This window comes from Colias eurytheme, chromosome 9 (genome assembly GCF_061535395.1).
Source record: "Colias eurytheme isolate Ceu_HAF_F1 chromosome 9, ilColEury1 Martin Lab GWU primary, whole genome shotgun sequence".
Classification (NCBI taxonomy): domain Eukaryota; kingdom Metazoa; phylum Arthropoda; class Insecta; order Lepidoptera; family Pieridae; genus Colias; species Colias eurytheme.
Genome location: NC_142988.1, coordinates 4,381,884 through 4,409,020, shown reverse-complemented (window position 1 = coordinate 4,409,020; position 27,137 = coordinate 4,381,884). Strand labels below are relative to the sequence as shown.

Below are 27,137 nucleotides of genomic sequence, written 5' to 3'. Positions count from 1 at the left end.
TTAAATAAAATCAGACGGATTGGTCGAGTAATCGATTTTTTGGTGATTATACATTTGGCAATTTATTTAGGTATGTAGATTATGCCTATAGGAACTTATAACAAAAAAAAAAATAAATAAAAAGCAATGCATATTTTATCTATTCATTATGTAAAGGTTTTAGAGAAAAGACACAAAAATTTAGGATGATGAAGAACCTCACTCGCGCTTACACGTAAAAAAATAACAGGACATATTGCTACTCCTACCTCCAAGCTTTGAAATGAAATATTTTTTAAAAAGCCTTTCATTGCGTCCATTCGTAATTAAAGTAGAACTTCACAACTTCAATCTTTGTAATTTATAAAATAATATCTTATATATAAAATTCTCGTGTCACAATGTTAGTCTGCATACTCCTCCGAAACGGGTGGACCGATTCTCATGAAATTTTCTGTGCATATCGGGTAAGTCTGAGAATCGGCCAACATCTATTTTTCATATGTACCACGGGCGAAGCCGGGGCGGACCGCTAGTAATATATAAATTATAAACCTACCTTTTATTTAACATAAATACATTTTGTGTTACATAATAACACATAAATTCACTGAACCGACTCGTGCAAACTAATCCAGTGGAACGGTGAAAGAGATGCTTTAAAGGACGTAGTAGAGCATTTAATAATATTTACAACGATTCATTTAATATAAAAATGTTAACCTGAGGATTTTAAAATACATATGTAGTATAAAATTATACTTGGAATTGTATACCTACTGCAAGTTATCGGTTGTATAAAACCAAATTATTTGTACAAACCCAACTGGAAACTATTATTAGATATTTAAACATACTTATTCGATATTTTATGTCAATGAAACCCTGTATAACTAAGCAAATTATTAAGTTGCACTAAGAGACAATACTAAAAATACTAAATACCTACACCATAAAAAAACTATATTTATATCGGGACAGTCCATTAAAAGCCGCTACTCATAGTCTCTGCACCCTCTAACTAAAAATATATCACACCTGTATTGAACAGACCGACTCATGTGAACTAATCCACAGTAAACGCTTTAATCAGAGACCGTGTAATGGAAACTCGCTGATAAATTCGTTACTTTCAAAGTAAAACTTTTCATCTTTGTTAAGGCTTGTTACTTGTTCAATACGTAACTTTTTGTGTATTAAAGTTTGCCTTAAGATACCCATCATCGCTATCATCCTATGGCTAAATTAGGAACGTATCAGGATAGGAAAGCAATCCGATATGCTCTACTAGACCGCTAAAGTGTATCAATTACATATCAAAGCCGTGTGTATAGGCCTTAATAGACAACTGTTCATATCACCGTCATGCAAGTGACGGTGCATCTGTGACGGAACTATCTAATGAACAGTGTTGTCATACTTTTCAATACAAATAATTTTGCTTGACACCTTCCTGTTATGAAAGAAACACGATGTATCAACTATTCTTTGTTATGCACAGATCTAGTACCACTAGATTCAGAACATGCGTGGCCACCTCAGTGCATTTCGCTCTATCTTCGAGTGTTGCCATTTTATAAACTTTCCTTCATTTTAGGGAAAATTTTCATTAAAAATACGTCCTCAAATTCACTCTTACATTAATTATTTATTACAATAAACAATTCAGTGTAATAAATAAATAATGTTAGGTGAATTTGAGGACGTATTTTTAATGAAAATTTACCTTTGTAGTTTTTATATACATAATATACATTCGAGAAGGGAAGACCACAAATAAAGGAATATTAAATTCAGATACAGTTTCAATGTGTTTTATTATCATAGGTTATTTTACACATGTATAAATTTCTGTGCTAAGGGCCGATTACAAATATTGGAACATAAAAATCAAGTAGGTACAAAATCTACGTAGCCCGATGTCGAATGTTTTTCGTACGTAAATGTACGCTTTTGGGCTTATGAAATTTAGACATAAGGAAAAGTTGCGTAGTTGGCTTGAATATCGTTTCCTTGAGTTTTAGAAAATCTTTATTTCCGTTTTCGATGCTGCGGAGAACTTCTGTTTCTTCCATATTTATAAGCATTTAACAAGCAATTTCTTAAGACGATTAGCTGATATCTGTTTTTGCTTCTGCAACTGAAAAAATAAATTTCAGAATATAAAATATTTTTTGTGTCAAGGCCATTATATTAATTATTTTAATACCGATGTATTGGTATCAAAGTATAACATTAATATACTAACATTAATAGCAAATAATTAGAAATAAAAATACTTCAATATATTAAATTTGAAACTATGGCATCAAAACAACTCTGCTTTTAGAAATAAAAACATTTTTAAAGAGAAATGCTAACAATTAATGGCAAATAAAATGGAATTAATGCTTAATTTACTCCGGTTATAAATTTTTATCCATTATTAACTATGTATTACCAAATAACTTGTTATTTTTATTAATAAAGATGTATTTTTTTAGTACAAACCAGTTTTCGAGTTTTAGCACCTGGGGACACATTTTAATCATTTGATTTCTGTCTATTCCTTTTAACTCCTCTATAGCTCGTTGATGGTATTGGAAATTGGATCATCATTTTGTGTTGCCGATACTGACTGCACAGATTCAAACTAAAAAATATAAATTCTTAGATTTATATTTTACTTTTATTTTACTAGAGAGTTAATGTAAAAAGCAATTTAATATGTAACAAAGTTTAATAAACGCATATGAAAATAATCTATCTTAGGGTTATAGGGAAATCTAACAATGGAATTTGATTGTGATTTAAAATCAACTTCTTAAAATGTAGATAAGTAATTACATTCATGCTGATTGTTGGCGTAGCATTTGACTCAAGGAGAGATTATTTAGGTTTGCAAACAAAAAAATTGCGTTAAAATTCTTTGAACATATTCTCGCTTTTTAGATGGTACCCAATTTTACCGACTAGCATCAATCCATATATACAAATGCCATTATACGTTGGAAAACTATGGGACAAACATTTTTTTGCAATTTTGTGGACTTTTTTTCCCATTTGCAGGCAACATTGTGATTGAGGTTATCTTACACTTAAAAGCTAAAATTACCACGAAATATTAACAATAAGAATGATCAGTTGATAGGAAACAGTCAATTATAATGATTCTGATATTATGTATCTTTATTTAATTGTTTACTTACGAATGAAATGAAATTCCATCGGCGTTTGTTTCCGTGCGGCTGTTATAGCCTAATACGCTGCAACCACCCATAATTATAAACACTCAGTACACGTAGTACATTCAGAACACTTTTATAATTAACTTCCAAATGTATTTATCACCAAAAAGAACATTAGACACAAGAAAACTAATTAAATATCAGATCTGCTTTGTTTGTTTGGCCCAGGTTTGACAGGGGCCAAACAAAAAAGTGGCCACGCAGATAAGGACAAAAAAAACGTATCTACATCCCCTTCACTCACATAATGTAAGCGTAGCTATCTATCTCTTTTCACCATAGCATTGCATATCTACTGGTACTAGATCTGTGTTGTTATGAATGAATTTCGAATATATGTTATGGACCAGGTGATTAATGCGGGCATTATTTATAATGCACGAGCATTATGAATAATGTCTAGCTTTATTGGGCTAAGTGATTAATTACTATGTTAACTTCATTATTTATCACATTGCACGGTCATTATTATAATGCTACATGACAATTGGGCAATTTGATAATAAAGCTATATTTAACGCGGTGCGAGGGCGGGGAGGGAGAAATATGCTTGCTACAGTTATTGAATTAGCCATACCGTCATAAGACGATATTATTGTACAGAGTAGTTCTCCGCTCACCCGCAAATTTTTAACTTTTTTGTCAAGGTGTACAATTGTTAACACTATTGAATTAGAATAAGTGAATTGTAAAATTCTTTTGAAAATAAATGTCTCTAAACCGGAATTAACAGCCAATAACCTTTATAAACTGGGAACAAAACAAGGTGTTTTAAATCAACTATATTCAAGAAACCAATTTACTGTCTGCAAGGAAAGATTTGTTTCGCCTGAAGATGTTCCAGAGACAGATTTCGCTGAGAGAGTGTTGTAGAATGTCATCTAGATGCTGAGGGCAAGGTTATAATAGATGTGGTTGTAAAGGTGGTTGCAAGTCTGATAAATGTAGGTAGTTGTCGCAAAGCCAAAAAGTTGTGTACCTCAAAATGCCATCACAGTGGCAGTTGTTCTAATAAATAAACCTGTTACTTGCTACATATTGTATAATTATTGTTTTCAATTTTATGTTCTATTTTACTTCTTTACATTTCGTTTATTAAGAGTAATTGCTAATTATGCCAAATAATGAGTCTGATTGCTTAAACTTTAGTTTATTTTATGTTTCATAATAATAAGTCATTTCTATAAAACAAAGGTACGTTGTGAAATTTTTGTTTTAAATTTAATTATATTTTATGTTATATTTTTAATATGACTTTCCTTAAGTTTTAAATGCAAAAACTAGTAGATTTTTAAGGTAGAAGTCCTTGGTAATTAATCCAAATAATGAGCCTGATTGTTTAAGTGGTTTAATATTTAGTTTATTAAATATTATATTATTAGTTAAATGACAATAACAATAAAAAAATAGTAATTAAATATGTTTGTATTACTCTGCCCAAAAGGTGATGGGCAATATGTATAATGCCCGGTCAATTTGATTATTTGAATAATTATTATCAAATTGCACTCTCATATTGGGCATTTTTCATAATGACCGTGCATTATGTATACTGCCCAATTTATCACTTGGTCCATAACATATACAAACAACTTTTCTAGTTTTTCTTGTTACGTTTATAACGACTATGCAGTACCGAAACTTCTCTTTCAAAACATGCTCTGCTTTTTCAAACCGAAAGTTATAGAGGTACGTTTAATCCATCGCGCTTCGCACATTCAAAGGTCAAACATATCCACGGTAGCAGACACACAAAGCAGTTATGAAAAACTTGTGAAAAATTGCGCCTTTGAAGGATTTTCCTGAAACGCTTTGCCAGCTAAAATTGATCCCTTCATATTTGTGCTGCGAATTTGGATCTCGCTTTTTGTGGCACGTGTCACGAGAATATGGGGAGTTATAATTTTATTAAGTTGTTTTTGGAGTATGGTAAAAGTTTAGAAAATAATATTTATAATTCCTATAAGTAACAGAATAGAATGATGTCGGTAGGTAACATTAATCAATAATTGCTGACATCACTACATAGTATAAAACAAAGTCGCTTTCTCCGTCCCTATGTCCCTATGTATGCTTAAATCTTTAAAACTATACGCAACGGATTTTGATGCGGTTTTTTTTAATATATAGAGTGATTCAAGAGGAAGGTTTTAGTATATAATTTATTATGTTTTAGACAAAGCGGGCGAAGCCACGGGCGGAAAGCTAGTTTTATATAATACCTAATAAAATAATATTATTTAATTTCTGTTTGATTGTAGAAGCATTAATCAACGTTCTATTGTATCTAAGATTAACCAATCATAATTATTATTTATCATTTTGTACATCAAAATCCATTGAATTAGAATCGTCTTAAAAATCTACTTACGTACCTATAGGTACTTAATATTGATAAGCGCTGTAATAATGCAAAAACGTCATTCACAGTAGAAAAGCTTCAGCTTGGCTTCAAAATAATAATTGTGGCTTGAATATTTGATTCCTACCTACGGGTGCTACGGGCCTATCTGCCATCTCTTCGGATGCTTACTTTAATTTCAAATTGAGTTCGTGACAGCTTTCACGCTTATAAGGTATCCCTTATGGTAACGAAATGGGTTATATTATATGCATTATATTATATTTAATATTAGTATATGTTTATAAATTGAACAATTTAGCTTTATTTCAGTTCTATGGGTTCATAAGTATTAGAAGTTAATTATTACGTTAAAAGTTCCACAAGAATCACTAATAGATAGGTAGGTCTTTGGTCTTGACTCTTGACGAATATTTTCGTGAACTATTTGTTATTTTAACAGCTATTTAACCAAACATATTCAGAAGTGAAACTGGCTCTCATTAAACATGATAAAAAACTAAGGATAAAAGAACCTTAGGTAAATTCTCAATTAAATTGAGGTAACATCAGGCGCCACTCGCCAGCTGTCACAAAGTTGCCCAATTAATTTGTGTCCCTTGTCTATTTTGTGAAAGAAAGAAATAAGATATGACACTTTATCAAAGTATATTTAAATAGTGTTAAGTACCTAGTACCTACTTAACACGTAACTTGAAATTAAATCTTTCAACATCATCTAGGTATACTAATATTATAAAGCTGAAGAGTTTGTTTTTTTGTTTGTTTTAAGACGCTATTCTCAGGCACTACATGGGTCGATTTGAAAAATTCTTTCGGTGTTAGATAGCTCATTTATCGAGGAAGGCTATAGGCTATATGTCATCACGCTAAAACGAACAGCAGCGGAGCAATGCGGGTGAAACCGCGGGGCACAGCTAGTTAAAAATATAATGCGTATGAGTAAGCAGCAATTTAACAATACGTATAATACCAGTTTAAGCAGCAGTTATTAATAAAATCGTTATCTTAAATGTCACGTCTCCGGTCCAAGATTAACAAAATCAAGCAAAGGTTTATTGATCCATCGATAACTGAATTATAAAGCGTAGGTGAGAGGTAATGTGATTTATCGTGTGCTTTTGACGACTTAATAGAATTGCTTACAAGTTTCGTAAATTAATTAATAAACTATGGCTTCAGCCAAGCGATGCTTAAAACAAACAAGATCGTAATATGTACATTTAATTAATCTCTATGTTAATTGGTAAAGGATCGGTTAAATTAAACTATTATTTTGATGAAAACATTGAGTATTAAAATAAGAAAATGAACTGGGAATCTCTTAATTTTTTTTTTCTTGAATTGTTTAAGTTAATTTACACAATTATAACCTGATTAGTTTTTTTTTACAACCCATCTAAATATTCTCTAATATAACTTGGATGTATTGTACACACAACAGCCCTCCAGCGATCTCAGCGTGATTGCTCATAGCATGAAAGCTACTTTCACAGGAAATATTGTTACAAGTCCTCTCAGCACTCCGACCTCCCGGGGTTGAACACGGGAGTATTGCATTAAGCATTGTAATGTAATCCTTTACTCACTGAGGAATAAACAAATGCAGCTTTTTACGTGTTGAGAAAATACACTTATTAGAAGAAATATGAAAGAAATCTTTAAAGGGAAGGTCGTAATACGGCTAGGTTCCTTCTCTTAGAAACTTATACCTATAAAAATTACAAAATACCTAGGTACACATTTTGGTAATACTGACATAATCCCCTTTGATGTAAAATACTTAAGATTTATATTATTCTTTGTTAAGCAAATATGTTTCATAATGTAAAATCGAAACATTGACGCAATCTGCTCCTCTTTATCACAAATTCCAAGAGCAAATTAGGTACTATCTCCAAATTCATTCTTATCAAATTTGACATTCGCGAAAAGGTCAAAAGAATTTTGAATAAACTCTTCGCGGGATCTGATTATGATTTTTTTATTTACATTTATCGTTACTTTGCTTCGTTAGACAATTTGGAGGAGCTTTTTCTTTGCAACTTCAAAATTCCTACACAGCGGTATTTTGTAGATTGTAATTTGTACTCAATTAAAATTTGGAACATTCCAGAAAGATCTTATTAATTAACGCGTAAGCTATAAAGCCAATTAAGTAGTCGCCATAATACCTATAGATATAAGTAAAAATATAGGTATAGCCTTTGTAAACTTTATGGGGAATCTGAATCTTTTTACGAAGCGAACGAAATTCGATACGCTGCGAGTTTTTAGACTACGAAATGAAATTTATTATCTGTTGAAAGGAATTCCATATAGAATGCGAACTAATGAGCCAGCTTTTATGATTCAGTTCAGTGTTGATCGAAGTTTTTTTATTTGTGTTACAATGCATTTAATAGGCGATGTTTGAATAGAATAAATGTATCTAGTGTACGGTATCTAAAGCATATGCTCTGTGATCTGGTTTCCACGTTATTAATTTGAAGGTTTTAGAATACCTAATACTGAAGTTGTATTGAATTGGGAATAATCTTTTAACCGGGACCTCTGGATTCTACGCTCACGCTTTAACCACTGTACTACGAACAAGGTGGTCAAAAAAACTATAGTGAGAGGACCATATCAGTCACATATGTTATCTGTATTTAGTCCTATCTTACCTACCTATCATTTTAGCTTCATCTGTATGTTTTTATGTTACCAACTGCTTAGACTCCGTCTCTTTAAACGGACAGATTTAATTCCAATTTTACACGATCAAGGATCAAAATAATTTCATCATTGAAATGTGTTTTAGTTTTTTAAACTATATAATTATTCCCGAGGAAGTCCTCTAGAGGAACTAATCACAAAGTTGTTTACAGTCTCCCTGTTAGAGCTGTTTGTCTTTTGTTCCCTGCCCCAACCTCGAAGTTGAGAAGCAATTACTATTTGCTAAAATTTAACTTGACTCATACCTACCTAGACGTGTTTTGATAAAACTGGACATATAATTGTGGTTTGCCTTGGTTTAAAGAATTGGTTAAATATGCTTGAGCTTTCCATTACCTGCCTACGTAATAAGTTAATGGTTGAGTTTATTTAACATAAGATATGTGATATGATTCATTCGTTGTTAAAATTTTCATTTTTATTAAGCAAAGCATCATAGTAATGATATCGTTAATATTTTAACTACTGGCTAGTACGGAGAGGGGAGAACTAGTAGGTACGGTAAAAAAATGTTCGCTCAGTTCTTCAACTGTCTAATAAAAAAACCAAGCAAGAACGTCGAGATGAGAGTTTAAAATCTCTGAAAATTTTCTCCAGCCACTTGCAAAGTTCTTTAAAATATACATTCGTATGCATTCTTAAATATTTATCCCACAAAGCTACGTTTTAAAACTTTAAAAGGCAACTTCTACTTCTTGAAAATGTTTGACCTTAAAAATGGAGCTAGTTTAAAATGGAGAACTGATATAATTTATATATGTCGTGGCCATATCGTAGATTTGCTCATTTCATGAAATGATTGATCATTTCACGAAATGGTCGCATTTCATGTTGAGGCCAACTTAATTTAAACTAGTTGTTTAGTTTAATTGTATCACGAAAATAAAAAAATATTGATACAACAAAATAATCATTATTTTTTTTAAACACGCGATATGAAAATCAAACTCCAATGAAATATAATCCTATTTAAAATTATCAATAAATAGCTTTCCGCCACCGGCTTCGCCCGCATTTTCAAAGAAAAACTCGCACAGTTCCCGTTCCCGTGGTATTTCCGGGATAAAACCTATCTTATGTGTTAATCCAAGTTACCCTCTATATGTGTGCTTAATTTCATTGTAGGTAATCGGTTTAGTAGTATTTGCGTGAAAGAGTAACAAACACACACACACACGTCATCCTCACAAACTTTCGCATTTATAATATTAAGTAGGATTGTATTGAAAACTTCAGCGCTTACATTGCAGCAAATGCTAACGAGCTTTTCAAAGAAATCTATATTATTTAGCATCTCATAGCTAATTACCGTAAAAGCTACATTGTATAAAATTCAAAGAAATATTCCGAGATGATAACTAATGAGGGTTAGGTAGATGCATAGGGTAGATGCATATCTCTATAATAACATCTCTGCGACATTCTTCTTTTCGTAGAATAAGAGGTTATGTTTAATAATGATTCTGTTATCGTACAGGTAATAATGTTATCCTATATTATTAGCTAATTGATTATTAATACTTACATAGGTAGAATTAAAATGAAATCGATACTGCGATACATGCAAAATATTGCAAAATATCTTCTTATTACGTATTAGATATAAACTTTGAATATCAAACGCAATAAGATTCACAAATATTAATTATTCATAATAGATTGGGTATGTATCAGGATTCATTGCGCATTTCCCAGTGGATATTGAAAGGAAACCAAAACGTTTGTATCTCTTGAAGCTTTTTTATGTTAGAGACGGCAAAGAAGATGGGTGTTAAGACTTGAGCTACCATAACCCTGCAAGACCATATTATGTAGCTATAGGTAAGGCCTTTGCAAATAGATTGCCAGCTTTTAGAAGGAAAAAAAGGAGATAATGCGGATAACGGGTTTTTATGCTTTATTTGTGGAAAGCAATTAATTTTTATGTTTATTATCTGTGGGATTTCATTTTTTAGGGTTCCGTAGCCAAAATGGCAAAAACGGAACCCTTATAGTTTCGTCATGTCCGTCTGTCCGTCTGTCCGTCTGTCCGTCTGTCACAGCCGATTTACTCGGAAACTATAAGTACTACAGTGATGAAATTTGATGGGAATATGTGTTGTATGAACCGCTACAAAAATATGACACTAAATAGTAAAAAAAAGAATTGGGGGTGGGGCCCCCCATACATGTAACTGAGGGATGAAATTTTTTTTTTCGATGTACATACCCGTGTGGGGTATCAATGGAAAGGTCTTTTAAAATGATATAAAGTTTTCTAAAAAACATTTTTCTTAAAGTGAACGGTTTTTGAGATATCAGCTCTCAAAGTCGTAAAAAGTATGTCCCCCCCCCTCTATTTTTATAACTACGGGGTATAAAATTCTAAAAAAAATAGAGGTGATGCATGCTAATTAACTCTTTCAACGATTTTTGGTTTGATCAAAGTATCTCTTATAGTTTTTGAGATAGGTTGATTTAACTGTAATTTATTATATTTGCTGCTACGGAACCCTTTGTGCGCGAGCCCGACTCGCACTTGGCCGGTTTTATTAAATTTTTAATCTGTAAACAATTTGAAATTGGTATAGGATTGAATAATCTGCAAAAGGGAAAATTTTGAAAGAGGATTAATTGAAACCGGCAACGCTTGGAAATAAATCATATTTTATCATAATTTACCATAGTTTAATCTTTTTTAGTGGTTCTCGTGCAATAATATCTACCGCTTTTTTACAAAATATTTTATAGAGTAGGGAAACATAATACTATGAAGTATGTAGGTATTTATTTTACATCCATTTGCATTGCCGTTACGAGCAACATAAATGTATTTTATCATAAACATTGAACTGTTTATACAAGAACAGCGTTAAATTTTGTATCACAGCCAATGTAAATTTCACAAAACAAAACATCATTTTGTTTTGAAACAACGATGAACAAACAACGCTTAGGACAGTTTCAATTTCCAACAATCAACGTTCAAAATAAACCGTTATTTGAGACAACAAAACTTTCGATGTAACTGTAGTCGCAAAAGGAAAATAGCTATTGTCCAAATACGAATTTTCTAGAAGTCCGCTGGGATCTTGTTACATTTTAATGACCAGCCGATATTTATTGTTAGTATATTGGCATTTATTACAATAGCATCAAAAATCAAAATGGCAGTTTTTTGTGATACGATTTGGCGCCATGTTTTTATTTTTATGTCAAACGCCTCAAACCTTTCTATGGTTGTATTGAAAATTATGTTTTGTGCCTATATTTGTTTGAGCAATTAATTTAGAGAAGAAGAAAATTAAAATTTTCAAAATAAAGTTTCTTTTTTATAATTCCTGTTTAATTAAGTACCTATCGTATTAAGGTGAGCAGGGGTGCATGCAATTTTGTTTGAAGCATTGTCTCCCCTCCCTCGTTTGGCGCTAACAGTGCGTTCAGATGTTAATTTTTAGGGTTCCGCCGTAAATATACTGTCTTTTAATAGTTTTTGAATGTATATATTTTTTAATTTTTTCGGAGAAGGGTTGATTTTCAGCATTGTATTTTTTCATAAAAAATGCGAAAGTCAGTTAACTCCTGTATCAGCAATGCAGGACTTTTAAAATAGTTTTTTGGCGATATAAGTTGTAATTATACATAATCTAAAAAAACAATTAGAATAATTACGTCGTCATTCGTTTGTTGTCAAACTTATTGTTCTATAACTATCTAAATATAAACTAAGCTTAATGTTATTTTAAATACTATGTCACAATTTCTTAAATATCAAAGAAGCGCTATTTCAAAGGAAATGAAAATACTGAATACTGATAATGAGAAAACTTATTCGATCATAAGCTAATTTTTATCTTTGGCTCGCGGCTGCAGATCGCTTTCGTATGACTTTTGAGATAAATTCATTTTGTGTTATAACTTTTTACTATTAAAAGATTATGATTTTTTTGACGTGAAACTTCTTTAGACGCGTTGAGAGTAAAATTTCAAGGTCGCGTCATGGCAATACCGTCACGTCATGGAGTAAGGCGACGATTTTGGTATCTTTTTATCTTGCCAAAGAAGTTCACTTCTGACTATGCTCGGCACACACACTCTTTTTTATATTTTACAAATCCTTTATTACAACCACAAATCCTATAATAGAACCACGAAATCAATCTCATCGGCAAGCAATTTTCACCAAAAATATTCCCTTTTTGTTAGCCGGGTTGGCTAATGAGTAATGACAGGCGGTCAAACCTTTGTCACATTATCACTGCTACGCTAGAAAGGTTCTCATGTAGCAACTTTATACGTGAAATTGGCCAAATTTACATAATGCACACTGAATTTTCTACGCTATAATAATTATGAACTTACATTTTCTGCTGAATAGACAGATATTTTACATAAGGATGTTGCATTTTATGTTTTAATACTTTTTACTTCAAACGTTTCGGGTTTCTCAAAAGTATCATATGAATACCTACCGGCTACCTACATTTTTTGTTTGTTGTTTTTTTAGTACTTGTAATCCCTACTAATATTATAAATGCGAAAGTAACTCTGTCTGTCTGTCTGTCTGTTACGTTTTCACGCTTAAACATCTCAATCGACTTTGATGAAATTTGGCACAGACAATCTTTAGACCCTGACAAAGAACATAGGCTACCTTTTATCAAAACAGTAAAACACCACACGGGCAAAGCCGCGGGCGGAAGCTATTTCGTTATAATACTCAGGCACATTTTAAAAGCAACATATTGTACAATGACACCCATATACGTTGTAATCCAGTCTGTAGGTATTTATGCTCTACAAAAGGTGGCGTAGAAAATGTTTTGAAACAATATTGTTTAGGTATGAAAGGTTAATAAAAATCCAAGTTTTCGACCTTGACGGACCCCGGCGCTAGCCGCCATCTTGAATTAAAGGTGCTAAAATTAGGTATATTTTAAATAACTTCTCAATTGTTTACTGAATCACAAAAGTGTCTATGAGGGGTTCAAAGAAGACAAAATTACCTACATTTTTTTCATACATGATTATTCTGTAAGTCTTAAAGGTAAAAAGTTACAAGCGACGGAAATAATAATATTTACAGAAATCATATAATTTTAATTTTGTTTAAAAATTGTACAGCTATCATTTTTTAATTCTCTTTGATGGCCCGGGCTGGTTAATGGTGGCTTCTTCATTATCGTCGTTGAAATTTTCTGTTTCATTGTCTGTATTTTTAGTTTCCAACCATGAAATTTCGTCATCATCACCAGAAGAAATCGAAGACGCTGGAGCACGCTTTCTAGTAACTTTTTACGTAGGGGACATGGATAAGGAATCTTTAGAAGATATCCGATATGAACGATTCATAAAGTTATCAATAAAAAGTAAATTTAATCGACGAAATTTCATGGTTGGAAACTAAAAATACAGACAATGAAACAGAAAATTTCAGCGACGATAATGAAGAAGCCACCATTAACCAGCCTGGGCCATCAAAAAGAATAAAAAAAGATTGCTGCACAATTTTTAAACAAAATTAAAATTATATGATTTCTGTAAATATTATTATTTCCGTCGCTTGTAACTTTTTACCTTTAAGACTTACAGAATAATCATGTATGAAAAAAATGTAGGTAATTTTGTCTTCTTTGAACCCCTCATAGACACTTTTGTGATTCAGTAAACAATTGAGAAGTTATTTAAAATATACCTAATTTTAGCACCTTTAATTCAAGATGGCGGCTAGCGCCGGGGTCCGTCAAGGTCGAAAACTTGGATTTTTATTAACCTTTCATACCTAAACAATATTGTTTCAAAACATTTTCTACGCCACCTTTTGTAGAGCAGAGGCTTTTACATTTCCCCACAGACTGGACTATTGGTGAAACCGGGTTTAATTAAAATTGAAAAAACAGAGGTTTCAATAATCGGTGTTATCGACTTTCATTTAGAGGCTAGCGCGAAAAGCAATTAACAGACTTATTCCGAACTAGCTTTCCGCCCGCGGCTTCGCCCGCGCAGTCAAAGAAAAACCCATATAGTTCCCGTTCCCGTGGGATTTCCGTGATAAAACCTATCCTATGTCCCGGGGTAAAAAGTAGCCTATGTCCTTTCTCGGGTTTCAAAATATCTTTATGTACCAAATTTCATGCAAATTGGTTCAGTAGTGAAGGCGTGATTGAGTAACAGACAGACAGACAGAGTTACTTTCGCATTTATAATATTATAGTATGGATTGCGGATACCTTTTTTTTTTTTTTTATAGTGGAGAATGCATTTAGGCATACCCAGGGCACTCGGGGGAAGAGCCCTGGGTTATGTCGGACTCACCCTGCTGAGTGCAGGGTCCTACCGACTAAACTCCACTGTGTTCCGCCGTGCCGCTTTATTGACGGGGCCGCGGGTATTCGGTAGAACCGCGTCCGCAGAGGATTGCGGATACCTACCTTTTAGAGTGTTGATAAATATTTGTACGGAAGGAAAATCGTTTATTAAAATCTTAGAAAATACTTTTACTAGATAACCCGAGAGACGGTGGGTACTGCGTTAAAAGCAAAAATGAGTTTTAAAGGTATTTCCTGTCAAAGCTGATAAAATATAATGATCTGTTGCTGATGTTACTTGAAATTCTTTTTAGATTTGAAATGGAGATTCTTAAGAATTGCGCTTAGCCACGCTTATCAATGCATTTGGGAACCCACTTTATTTAAATTCAAAGATGTAAGTAATAAAAATATAATACACAACACAACTTATGGCCGGTAATAGCACTATTCGTATAAGTTGTGATGTTTTTCATTTTAAAAGAATTTTTATACTTGATCGATAAATGGAAAGAAACAAAAAATTAAACCTCCCCTCTTCCTATTGCTTTAGAGTTTAGACAAACCAGTAAATAAATACATATTATAACGTTAAGCGTATGTTAACAACATAATCACTACTTACTTGTACTTTAGAACAATGTGAAGAGATTAATCTCACACTATCATGTCAAGAGCTTAGCAGTTGCTATGTAACAAGAATCAAGATCATACAAAGCTTCATATACTGAGAGTAAAGCTTATACCTAATACTGCTCTAAGGATTTAAATCCTGAAACCTTAAGTTTAGCGAAGTCAAAGTTGCTTTGGGACAAAGATATTTAAATAAAGTCATAATATAATAACACTTTTTAGTAAATAGCACATCTGAATAATATGTAGTAAAATTAATAATATCAAATCTTTTTTATTTTTTACTTTTCCGTTTTTGAAGCCGGATATTACGGATAACGTGAATTTCGGGTTGCTTTGTAATTTGTAAGAGCATTTCCAGTTACTTACAACTAAAATATAGGTACATATTAAAGATATTTCGGGAATTACATATTCGTAAGTAATGCACATTTAAGTATTAACAAATAACAATTAAAAGAAGATAAACTAATACTTACTATAGTAGGTATTCTGTATTAAGTTCGACACCTGTTTTTCCCTGCTAATCGCTGTATTACTTTACTCAGGCCTATTAGTGTGAGGGTTGCGTAAACGGAGGGCTGAGATCCCTCACATTTGCACAAACACATGATGTTACACAGATATAGATATATTTTATGCAGTTACCTTAGTTTGTTTTATTGGTTGTTTCATATTGTCATAATCTATATCGCATTTTAAAAGGATATAAACTTTTATGTTCAAATGTTTAAATCTTGCATACATTATACCAATAGATATACACACGAAGGAAGGAGCCGTGGGTTATTTCGGATTCTTAACGATTAAAACCCTGCACTGTTGTGTGTTCCGTCAAGTCGCTGTTGCGACTTGCGAGTATTGGTTGGAACTTGGAACTCTTCCGCGACCTCATCTCCGTAGTCCGTATAAATAAGTACCTACCTACAACTTTTAAACAAGTTTATTAAAAACATGCCGCTGATGAGATGTCTAACCTCAAAATATGAAACCGCTGAAAATGTAACGATTAATTTGCGATAAAATCAAACTCGTACTTAATAGATAGGTACCTATCGTATTTGTTCTTGTCACCCTCACCCTTGATAAGGGTCGTGACGGGCCGGAAAGACCCTTCGTAGGGTTGTCAGTCCGTCATGTAAAATGCCATTAAAATTTTAATGCTTAAATTTCAATACTGAAAAGTAACGATGTCATGAAATAATATTTTAATTAATTGTTAACGTTATCTGTGACAACCCGTCTAAAAGCTTAATTATAGTGGTAGTAATGAAATCTAGCTGTTAATTAGTTTGTTAAACGCCTAGGATTCACTATGAGCCTTGTGTAAACAAGCTGTAACAACTTGTTTTCTCACTGTTAGTTACTGTTTAACTACTCCTACTATAGTAATTAAAATGTTAAATTTGAATACATTTCACTACCATTTTCTTTGTCAGATATGCCTCTTCTGATAACGGATGCAACATTTTGCAATATGCAATATTTATTTTGATTATTTTTCCGACCCAAATATCGACCAATAGAATTGCACCATTCGACGTCACGTGGTACAACCTACATGGTATTATACTGATAATTTTTTGAAAATTTTCTCTGGTCGTTGACGTCAAACTGACAGGTTCAATTCAATTGTGAAATTATTGGCCGACATTTGGGACGGAAAAATAATCTCCCGAATACCACACGAGCTTCAAAATTATCTGGCATTTCCCACAAGGTTCCCTGCAAACAAATAAAGTCGTCAAGTTTTTCAGGAAACCTTTAACCTTTTTAACCTTGACTAAAAACTTGACTCCTTCATTTGTTTGCAACGAACCTATCGGAAAATACCCGATAATTTTGAAGCTCTTGTGGTATTATAAGTGAATATACAACATGTGTAATATTCATTTTATAAAATTGTTCTATCGTATGTCAAATTGATTCAAACTTTTCTTTTATATTTTACGATCTGTGGCAGTAAATAGACATCAATTAAAATAGACAAAATAAAAATAAATGAGTACATAATATTATATAATACATTAGTATTATAATACGAGTAGATATTATTATGTATAGACTAGTTTATACAAATTCATATACATATGTACCTAGGAATTGGTAGAGACTAGGTATTTTGTTTGATTTCGTATATTAAAATAAATATAGCCTTTAGGTCATTGAGTTACTATGTACCTACTACGTACTAGAGAGGACATTGCTACTACACTATTTGTAACACAAGTTAGAGTCAATCGTCTCAAACCAATTTATTTCTGTTACATTAATTGGTTTTAATTGATAAGTAATAAGTGGCAGAATATCTACAAAGTGTATGGACTCACTAGCCGCCCCGCACCGCCGCGCTTGTCACACGGATTTTGTTCGTGGTGTCCTCTCTATACGTAGTAATAATACCTACTTCAATGCTATAGGTACCTACAATTATTTCGGTGCATAAACGAACTGCGACTCCCAAAATAAATCACTTTACAGAGCTTAATTTAAACCTGATTTATAAAAGTAAATGTCAAAGCTATTACCAGTTAATTAGTCTCTTTAACTCACACATGCATCATTTATAAATAATATGTTAAAGAGCAAAAACATTAAGTACGGCCCACGCTTTTTAAATGCAATTTTAGCGAGCTAAAAATATCCTTTCATGTTAAAATTAAAATAGATATATTCCATGAATCACATTATCACGTTGTGAGCATTGAGATAATATTAATATGGAGACGACACCGCCTACATCACTTATGTTCCACTCAACATACGTCATGTGACGTATGTTGAGCGGTATTTTTTAATGGTTTTAAAGTGAAACGCATCAAACATGCCTTCGTGTGTGTTACGATATTGCACAAATAATACAAATAATACGGAAAAGTGCAAAGGAATAACTTTCATCGTTAAGTACCTAACTAAATAATAATTTTTAAAACTTAGTCAGAGCAAAAAAATGGCGCACAGATTTTGTTCGTGGTGTCTCCTCCATACGTAGTAATATTTATATCTCAATGGTTGTGAGGTAGGTATGATGCAAACATATAAAAAGTAGAAGAAACTTTATTTTTGATGTAAAGACGTAGCTGTAGATAGGTATCTATTACGTTTCACAAAATGAAGGTTTATTAGCTTATCTATTTATCTATAGATATGTATATATAAAAGCAAAGATTGAATGTAAAAAATGTTATAAAAGCAATTGCAATTAAATATTAACGTGACTATCTATCTAGCTAATTACTTAATTAACACTGAAAAGCATATTTACCAACCACCTTCCAATTCAGCCAGCGTATCCAAACAATGAACTCCCGAACGTATAAAGTTTTATTAATTAAAACGTCAAAGTGCACAATGTTGAAAAACTTTTAACCGCGAAATTCAAATAAAGAACATGTGGAATCCAAAAGCAATGGACAATAGACAAATGGAGAAGCGTGTTGTCGTTGGTCGAGTGAGGCCTACGTGGGCGAGGAACCTTCCAGAAGCAAGAGACGAGGACGAGAAATCTGAAGAAGTTACCATGATGCCACATAGTGACCCGCCGTCGCCGAGTGAGCAATGGGATAAATATGGGAAACAAGATGATAAATACGACGTTTTTGGAAAGGTTAGTAAGTACTTATCGTGACTTATGTGACAAAATAATTACATTTTTTTAATTAAATATAGCCTGTAGGTAGGTTAATAGAATCCTATCTTAAAAATGTTCTACATAATTTCGAATATTAATTATTGATCCTGCTTTAAATTTTTGACGTTTTTATTTCAGGTTATGCTGCTCGGTGATAGCGGCGTGGGTAAAACATGTATGCTCGTCCGCTTCCGGGATGGCACGTTTCTCGCCGGCAACTACATTTCCACCGTTGGCATTGACTTCCGGGTACACGCAACCGCAATAGCAATTTCCTATTACATTGCCTTAACATACTACCGTGTTTTACCAAAGAGTTTATATTACAGCCATTTTAACTGGCTGGTCGTTAATTAGCATTCGCTTTAATATTTATTAATAACATCGTTAGCAAGGGTTCCAAGTTCAAATGGACCAGTCACGGGGATACGTGGCCGGTTCGCTGCTCCGCTATTGGTGTTAAAGTTTGGCGCGCTTTTTCTGTTCCCGCCCCGTTAGCTTGACAGCTGTGATTGAATCGACTCTTCGGCTGAGTGATTTATTGCACCAAAGCACCGATGTTTTTTTGTCTGTTTGATTTATGGTATTTGCCTGATGGTTATTGGAAAGTTGCGAGGGTCGAGGTATTTAATTTTTTTCTGTTTCTATTTTTATGAACTACGCTATAATTTATAGTTGGAATAGTTTTTTGTAAAATATATTACCATTCTTTTTAGTTGTTTCATTAAAATGGGATTGAAAATGTTTTACATTAGAATTACTATGGCAAAGTATTTTATCCACTCAAGTGCGGGAGCCATTTTGCAAAAATCGGGTCTTGTGCGAAACCGGCTCCCGGTGCCGCCGCAGTTGGGGTTTTTGGCGGTCCAATATTTTTTTAAAGTCGATTATCTCAGATTCCTTTATCAATAGCACATTTGCAAGTATGTATATTCATAGATAATAAAATAGTCTATGCCTTGTCAAAACATGGTAACATTTAAATAAATAAAAACAACTTGTAAGTCAAAGCAAATGTACCCTTGTAATTTTTGTTACATTTTGTCTGCTAATAAAAAATTAAAACAGCTGTTCAGTGAGATTTTAATATTTATTGATCCTTTGTTACACTCTTCTTACGAGAAAATAAAAACATCATACCCTCCCATACATTTTTTTTACACATTCCTTGTTTATTTTTTTGTACAAAAAACTACCTACTCAATGTGTCATGAAAAGTGGGCCACTTAAATCATGTGGTTATGTTGTTATCTTGATTTATAGCTAGCCTGTTCTTTCCTTAACATGTCATATAAGTTAGAAAGAGAAAGGTTATTAGACCGTTTTATAAAGCGAACGCAAAACCCACGACTGTTGATCGACCGGGAGCCGGTCGCAACGCACAAGCCCCTGAATGTGGATCGACCGGCTCCCGGTCGTCCCGCACTTGAGTGGATATTAATATACCTAAAAATAGAGTAGGTAGTAAATAAATAGGTACATTTGTATATTCTAATGGTAAAGTATTTCCTTCTAGCAATTGTAATTATTACTATAATTATTCAAATTTGTCCATACAATATATTATGATAACATATTTTCAAACAATACACATTGAATTAGCCAATTAGGCATATATTGACGATAACAGTGTAAATAAGTTTTCACTAAAATCATCTCACATAATATACTAATGCCATCTATTTCAGAATAAGGTAGTTACTGTAGACGGTATAAAAGTGAAGCTTCAGATATGGGACACGGCTGGACAAGAGCGCTTCCGTAGCGTCACACATGCTTACTACAGAGATGCTCATGGTAATTAAATTTAAATTAAAATAAAATTGATTTGTTTTTTAATGTTTTAATAAAATAAAAAGCAATTTTAATCTATAAACATGAAAGTCATGTAACGCTATCTTTTGGTGCTGTATGTTAAACTATAAGGGCTATTGCTATTGGCTTGTTGTTATGTTGGCAGCAACTAACGTCATTTTGTGTTATCTGTGATAATAATAATAATTGGTTCATTACCACTATTATTCAAAGAGTAGAGTATACGGCTATTATTTATGTAGCTATTGTTTTAGAATTAGGTTTCATATTTATTTTGTAGACTATATCCATCGAGATATATTACTAGAGGGGTTATTCCAAACAAAAACATTGCGCGCGGCCGATGTGGTGGGGTACGTGTGGAACGAGCGAGGCGTGGCTTCAAGTTCAAAGATTAAGCAATGCGTGCAGATGCGACACATTGTGCAATCTGTTTACTCGGTACTATCTGGTGGTACTGATACTAGGGAATTAATAAAACGAGGATTTTATATTAAACTGTGTATTTTAATTTCCTTTAAATAATATCAATTTATTAAGCTTTTGTCGTTTTGTGTAGTAATCAATAGTTTTATCAGTTTTTGCTTCATGATGTAATTTAAATGGATACGATGATTCAATGTTGATGGCGTTTACGTATAAGAAACTCACATTTTGAAAAATCTCACGCGAGATTCGAGGATGGGGGAGGGGTTGAATAAATTCTCACGACATCTCACCAGGGGGGGAGGGAGGTGCAGAAAATTTTAAAAAACACCTCACGTAATTTATGGACGCCCCCTTACTCGATCACAATTTTTGTAACTTTACTATAAACGGAACTACATTTAAAAATATACTTTATTTATTGAGTTATAAGGTTGCTTCCATTCTGTTTATTTACATTCTCAAAAACATCAATCGCTGCAGAGGTGGCTTGCGACAAAGGCGGCTTGTGTCAAAGGCCTCGGCGATATCATTTAAGAACATAATATTATGTACTTTAGGCAAACTTGTTATAAGATCTATTTTACTTTCTTATTAGTCCATTTGACAAGGATATTGGGTAAGATACCTATTGGAATAATTTTATTATTATGTATGTACTTATTAAATCCGCGAATAAAAAAAATTTTTAGTCGTGAATATAGAAATTGGGTCGCATTTTTTTAATCCGCGAATAGTGAAAACACGAATAAAGGAAGCGCGATTAAGGAACTTTTACTGAATTAGTTTCTGTGAATGTTGTGTTTATTTGTAATTGTTGTGCATAATAATTTATAAATCCTATTGGAACAACTATTGATTAGGCTTTTTTTAATAAATAAAAATAGGTAAATAAATAAATATTACTTAATATAACCTACCGTTTTACTTTGCGTAGTCGGGTAAAAGTATAAATATTTAGGTACTACACCACGGTAATCTTTCCTAGTAGATATTGTATATACATAGTTAAAAAAATCCAGTTACATTTTTTTAACAGACTCATCGATAGTGTCACGTCTGTGCTGTTAGTCTATGAAAAATGGCGCGAAACGCAGAACGCGTGGTGATTTTTCGCAAAATGATAACAATATTAGTAAAATGCATGACTTACTCATAATAAGGAAACTTACTGGTGAAAAGTCACTCCTCGGGCTTTGTTTGTATTATGGGAACTGTTAAAACAATATCTAAGCAAACACGAAGGCATTTTGAACAGAGCAATAACACGTGTTGACGCGGCAAGCGGGGGGCACAGTCCGACACAGACTAAAGAGACTTGTGATTCTTACCTCTAGCTCGTGTTAAAGAGAGTGTAGTAGCGATCGCCTCTCTAGTACGTAGTACATTCTATCTCGATGACTATATCTCTCCTTGCTAGCCAATATTCAATTATGTACTTATATAATATTTTCTTGGTATATTATTGTCCTAAGTGTAAAAAACCCATCAGGCAGACCCAATGAAACACGCTTATTTCTTGGAAATTAACAAATTTTACAGACATTTTGAGATTTTCCTTTTAATTCAATATTGATGCTCTTTTAGAAGTATTTATGTATCTAGTAAGTACGAGAGTAGGCGCAGTGTCCGAAATGAACGAAATTATCGTAATAATTTCGCTGATAATGTAGGTTCGAAGCACAGAAATATTGAGAATCATTTCTATAAAATTCTTTAGCTTTTTAACCAACCATATTTTTTTAGAACTGGACGAGAAAGCTTTTAAGTATTATACCTATAGGGAATATGATTATGTTATTTACAATTTTGAACATGCTATAAACCAAATTGTCTAGTAATTTTACAGAGACTACAGTGTACAACCGTTTAATGCTCAATATGTTCCAGCACTGCTCCTTCTATACGATGTGACGAACAAAACGAGCTTCGACAACATACGAGCGTGGCTCGGCGAGATCCGGGAGTATGCGCAAGATGATGTAGTTATAATGCTTCTTGGTGAGCTCAATACTCATACGACAGTTTCTATGAAATATGCGGATGCCTACCCAATTTATTAGTACAAATAATTAATCACTAATTAATGGTTGCACTCATCTATATAGTAGAAGACCATTATTATTATTTTCATTGTAGATTCCCTTTTTATGACAAAAAGTGACGGTTTCGAGTCCGCTTGTGAATCAATCTCCGGCCGACAGTCTGCGATTGGGTGACCCTTTTATATTAGCTAGCTACTCTTACAAATTACAATGCCTATATTCGTATAGGAGCTACCAACGTTGACAAGAGAGCATTTTAGTATAGTTGGTTCTTTGATATACTGTTCCTCTTCCTATTTCGGTTAGAGTCCGGGCTGTCTGGCTGGTCGCAGTGGTTGCGTTTATTAGTGCGCATCTTATTAGCACAGGAAAATATCCTTAATTTAAAGTAATTTTTTAACGCGTAATTTTTAATCTTTTGCCTTTAGATAGATCCATGAGTAATAATTTTTTTATTGCAAGACGTTTTTTTCGTTGTTAAATAGGTGCCAGACGCAATTTTTTATTACAAAATCATTAAAATGTCATCGAAATAAGTGAAATTCCATCAACATGAGTCCCCGTGAAGGATATACTATGTATAATATTCATTTTACTATTTACAATTTTTTAGCAACAATCTACCATGGTGCCTCCTTTTCCGAACGAATCTCAAATAGGACGTCAATGTAAACTTGATAAAAACCAAATACATATCATCAAATTCATATTAATACCCAAAAGTGTAATAAATATGAAACCATCTATTACATTTTAATGATTTTGATATAAAAAATTGCGTATGGCACCTATTTAACAACGAAAAAAACGTCTTGCAATAACAAATTTATGTCTGATGGATCTATCTAAAGGCAAAAGATTAAAAATTACGCGTTAATAAATGACTTTAAATTACGGATATTTTCCTGTGCGCACTAATAAACGCAACCACTACCGCCAGCCAGACAGCGCGGACTCTAACCGAAATAGCAAGAGAAACAGTATATCAAAAACCCAACTATACTAAAATGACTTTTTTTAAAACGTTAATAGCTCCCGTACCATATATTTTTCTCCTTCTGATATTTTGAGTACCTACTTACATGCGTTAATTATTATTATGGATGTAATATCTTCTATGGGTAAAAAAGAAATGCTTTATTTTGCGAAGTAACTACGTACCTGAATTTGTTAGTCCATACCCATGTGAGATTTAACAAATGAAAGCTCTTTATAGTTTAAACATCATCATAATCATACATCAACGCGGCATAGATACCCTATCTGTGTCATAATACTGTATAGTAGGATCTCATAAAAGAACATGCTGATGTCACAAGCTTTCCAACGTTCTAGTTTTATTGACGTCGTACAGACTACAGTAATGTGGAGCGGCATCTCCTTCCAGGAAACAAGTCGGACAGCGGCTTAGAGCGGGCGGTGAGGCGGGAGGAAGGGCAACGCTTGGCGAGAGAGTACCAAGTCGCGTTCATGGAGACATCTGCGAAAACCGGCCTGAATGTGGAGGCGGCATTTGCCCACGTTGCACGCGCTCTCGTCGCGAAAGCGAACCCCGCGGACCCCGCGCGGCTGGCGGTGCGCGCGCAGCCGTCACAAGAACAACGCTCTTCTTGCCCGCCATGCTCGTAAGCGCGCCAAATTCGAACGGATCCGTGGACCAATAGAATGGACGGTCTCTGTGTCTTGTACAGTTTATCTTTGGATTTTTCAGAAATGTATAAAGCTTGGGCTTGCACTTTGTACACTTTATTAAATCATTGTTTGTTCATTATAGTATTATTACAGTTTTCAAGACATTCAAAATTATTCTTTATTTTCCTAATGAGTATCGGAGTCAATGGTATTTTTTTGTATGATACCAAATAAAATCATGTTATTTACAAAAAAATGGTTCATTTTGATGATGATTCTACAAAATTATTATTTTTTAATAAATGGGAAGTACATGTACTTACTACTTATTATGCATTGGCATTATTTACACAGATGCACAAAAAATAAGTGCACAAAATAATGTTATTTTAGCTGTAACTGTGACACACATTATTAGCTTTGTATTCATATAAATAATATTATGTTATTGTAATGAGAGTGGGATTCTTCAAAACTATTGATTAAGGTTTTTAAATGAGAATTAAGGTACTAAAGCATTCTAAACATAATAGGTATTTAAAAATCACTTAAGTAGGTACTTACCTACATACCTACATTTGGATAATATTTAATTTGTGTGTAATGGGTTTAAAAGGCTAAAATATTGTAGCATTTAGAAATAAAGGTGAGATAATACGAACAAAAGTGAAAGGATTATTTCCACTTCGAAGAATAGATACTATTAGGTTCGTTTAAGATATAAAATAGAAATAAACATAAGTAACTATAAATTACATACGTCATCACTCCTTTAGCAAAATTGCCAATAATAATCATCACCCTCATAAATAACAAAACATAAAAATAAATAAATAACAAAACAGGAGGACTAATATTTTTATTGATATTGTAAATTTCACATTCTTAGGTATTACTACCTACAATTTACATCCATTCATAAAATTAATATCCTAGAAGAGATCGGGTTCGAGATAATCCCTCCTAGTCCCTACTAATATTAATATTATAAATGCGAAAGTAACTCTGTCTGTCCGTCTGTTACGCTTTCCCGCCCGATTTTGATGTAATTTGGCATAGAAAACCTTTAGACCCTGAGAAAGAACATAGGCTACCTTTTATCAACACACCACGCGGGCGAAGCCGCGGGCGGAAGCTAGTATAATAAAAACCTAATAATTAAGTAATTGATATTAACATATCGATATACCTAGATATAATATATGCACTTATTTAGAAAGAAAATATATTTCAGATTGCGAAATATCAACTTATTTCAAAATTATTATATAACTATAATATAGTATCTATAATAATGTCTATAATCAAGTATTTGTAAAAAATATAAGTATTACATATAATGTTAGCTATGGTAGGTACTAGGTACTTACATATTATATCTGAACTAGTCAGAACTATAATATCGAGTATGTAATTTATTTTGCTGTCATTGTTTTACATTAGTATGTTATTACTTATTATAGTTTACCAGTTAATATTACAGTTTTATTTGATTATAACCAAAAGGATGAATATTATTATCTATATATTTTTACTTCTTAATTATCTGTATGACTTAGGTATCATATTATTATTTATTCTATGCTTTAATTATGTTACTTTACATTTTTGATACTATCTACTTACCACACTACTTACCAATTTTTTTTATAAATCTTTGTTTTTAGACAATTTGTTTTAATTCAATATGCTATTTTTATAAATATGTGATGTTTTGCTGTGATATTAATTCACATTCAACTAAATACCTTTTATTTCTGTTAGATCTGTAGCATTTACTTCTTTACTCAATACCTATCTATTGCGATTTTTCAATATTAAAAAAAAAATGTAAATTGAGCGCTACACAAATACCTTTAAAGTTTAAACATAAATATTATATTGTAATATATTTAGTAATATTATACTAAAAATTGATGAGGAAAATATAGTAATATACTTACTGCTGTAATATTTACTAAATAGGTAGTTTTGAAAATTGTTGTAAGGTTCAGGCTCGTATGATTCATTGTTAAAAAATTTTAATGTTAGAATATACTACTATACCTAGGTAACTAGTTAAGATACCCGTACCTACATAATATTATGTATATGTAACATAAATAATATTTTCCTATACTTTTGTGAATATATATATTATATTTATACATATCTTTATATTATATTCTTACATATTATATTTATGCTCTGCCCTATCCCTCTCCTCTAACTAATTTCCTTCCGTACTCCGGTTGTCTGGAAGAAATCGCTATTTAGCGATAAGACCGCCATTTGTTTTAATTTATAATTAGATTAAGTTCATATTTTAGTTTAAATCTAAGAGCAATAAAGGATAAATAAATAAATAAATAAATAAATATTTGTAATAAATGTTGTGGCATG

At 32.6% G+C, this 27,137-nt stretch overlaps 1 protein-coding gene and 1 long non-coding RNA gene across 3 annotated transcripts in view; one reads left to right on the top strand and one right to left on the bottom strand.

Annotated features, from left to right (window-relative positions):
• The window catches only part of Rab26 (RAS oncogene family member Rab26), a 50,883-nt gene extending 25,939 nt beyond the window's left edge, over positions 1 to 24,944 (top strand). The window contains exons 1-5 of one of the 2 annotated variants that reach the window (XM_090105902.1): positions 18,506 to 18,813; positions 18,976 to 19,086; positions 20,526 to 20,634; positions 22,969 to 23,079; positions 24,511 to 24,944. In XM_090105902.1, coding sequence (XP_089962028.1) covers positions 18,598 to 18,813; positions 18,976 to 19,086; positions 20,526 to 20,634; positions 22,969 to 23,079; positions 24,511 to 24,752 — 789 coding nt within the window. In that variant the 5' untranslated portion in view covers positions 18,506 to 18,597 and the 3' untranslated portion in view covers positions 24,753 to 24,944. Of the gene's footprint in view, positions 1 to 18,505; positions 18,814 to 18,975; positions 19,087 to 20,525; positions 20,635 to 22,968; positions 23,080 to 24,510 lie in introns of those variants that run through there. The other variant, XM_090105903.1, reaches the window with a different exon arrangement.
• On the bottom strand, positions 1,780 to 3,517 carry LOC149905742 (uncharacterized). Its single transcript, XR_016457070.1, has 3 exons — positions 3,168 to 3,517; positions 2,470 to 2,611; positions 1,780 to 2,119 (listed from the first exon to the last, which is right to left on the bottom strand). It is a non-coding gene; the product is annotated as an uncharacterized LOC149905742 (long non-coding RNA).
• Positions 24,945 to 27,137: the final 2,193 nt, after the last annotated feature.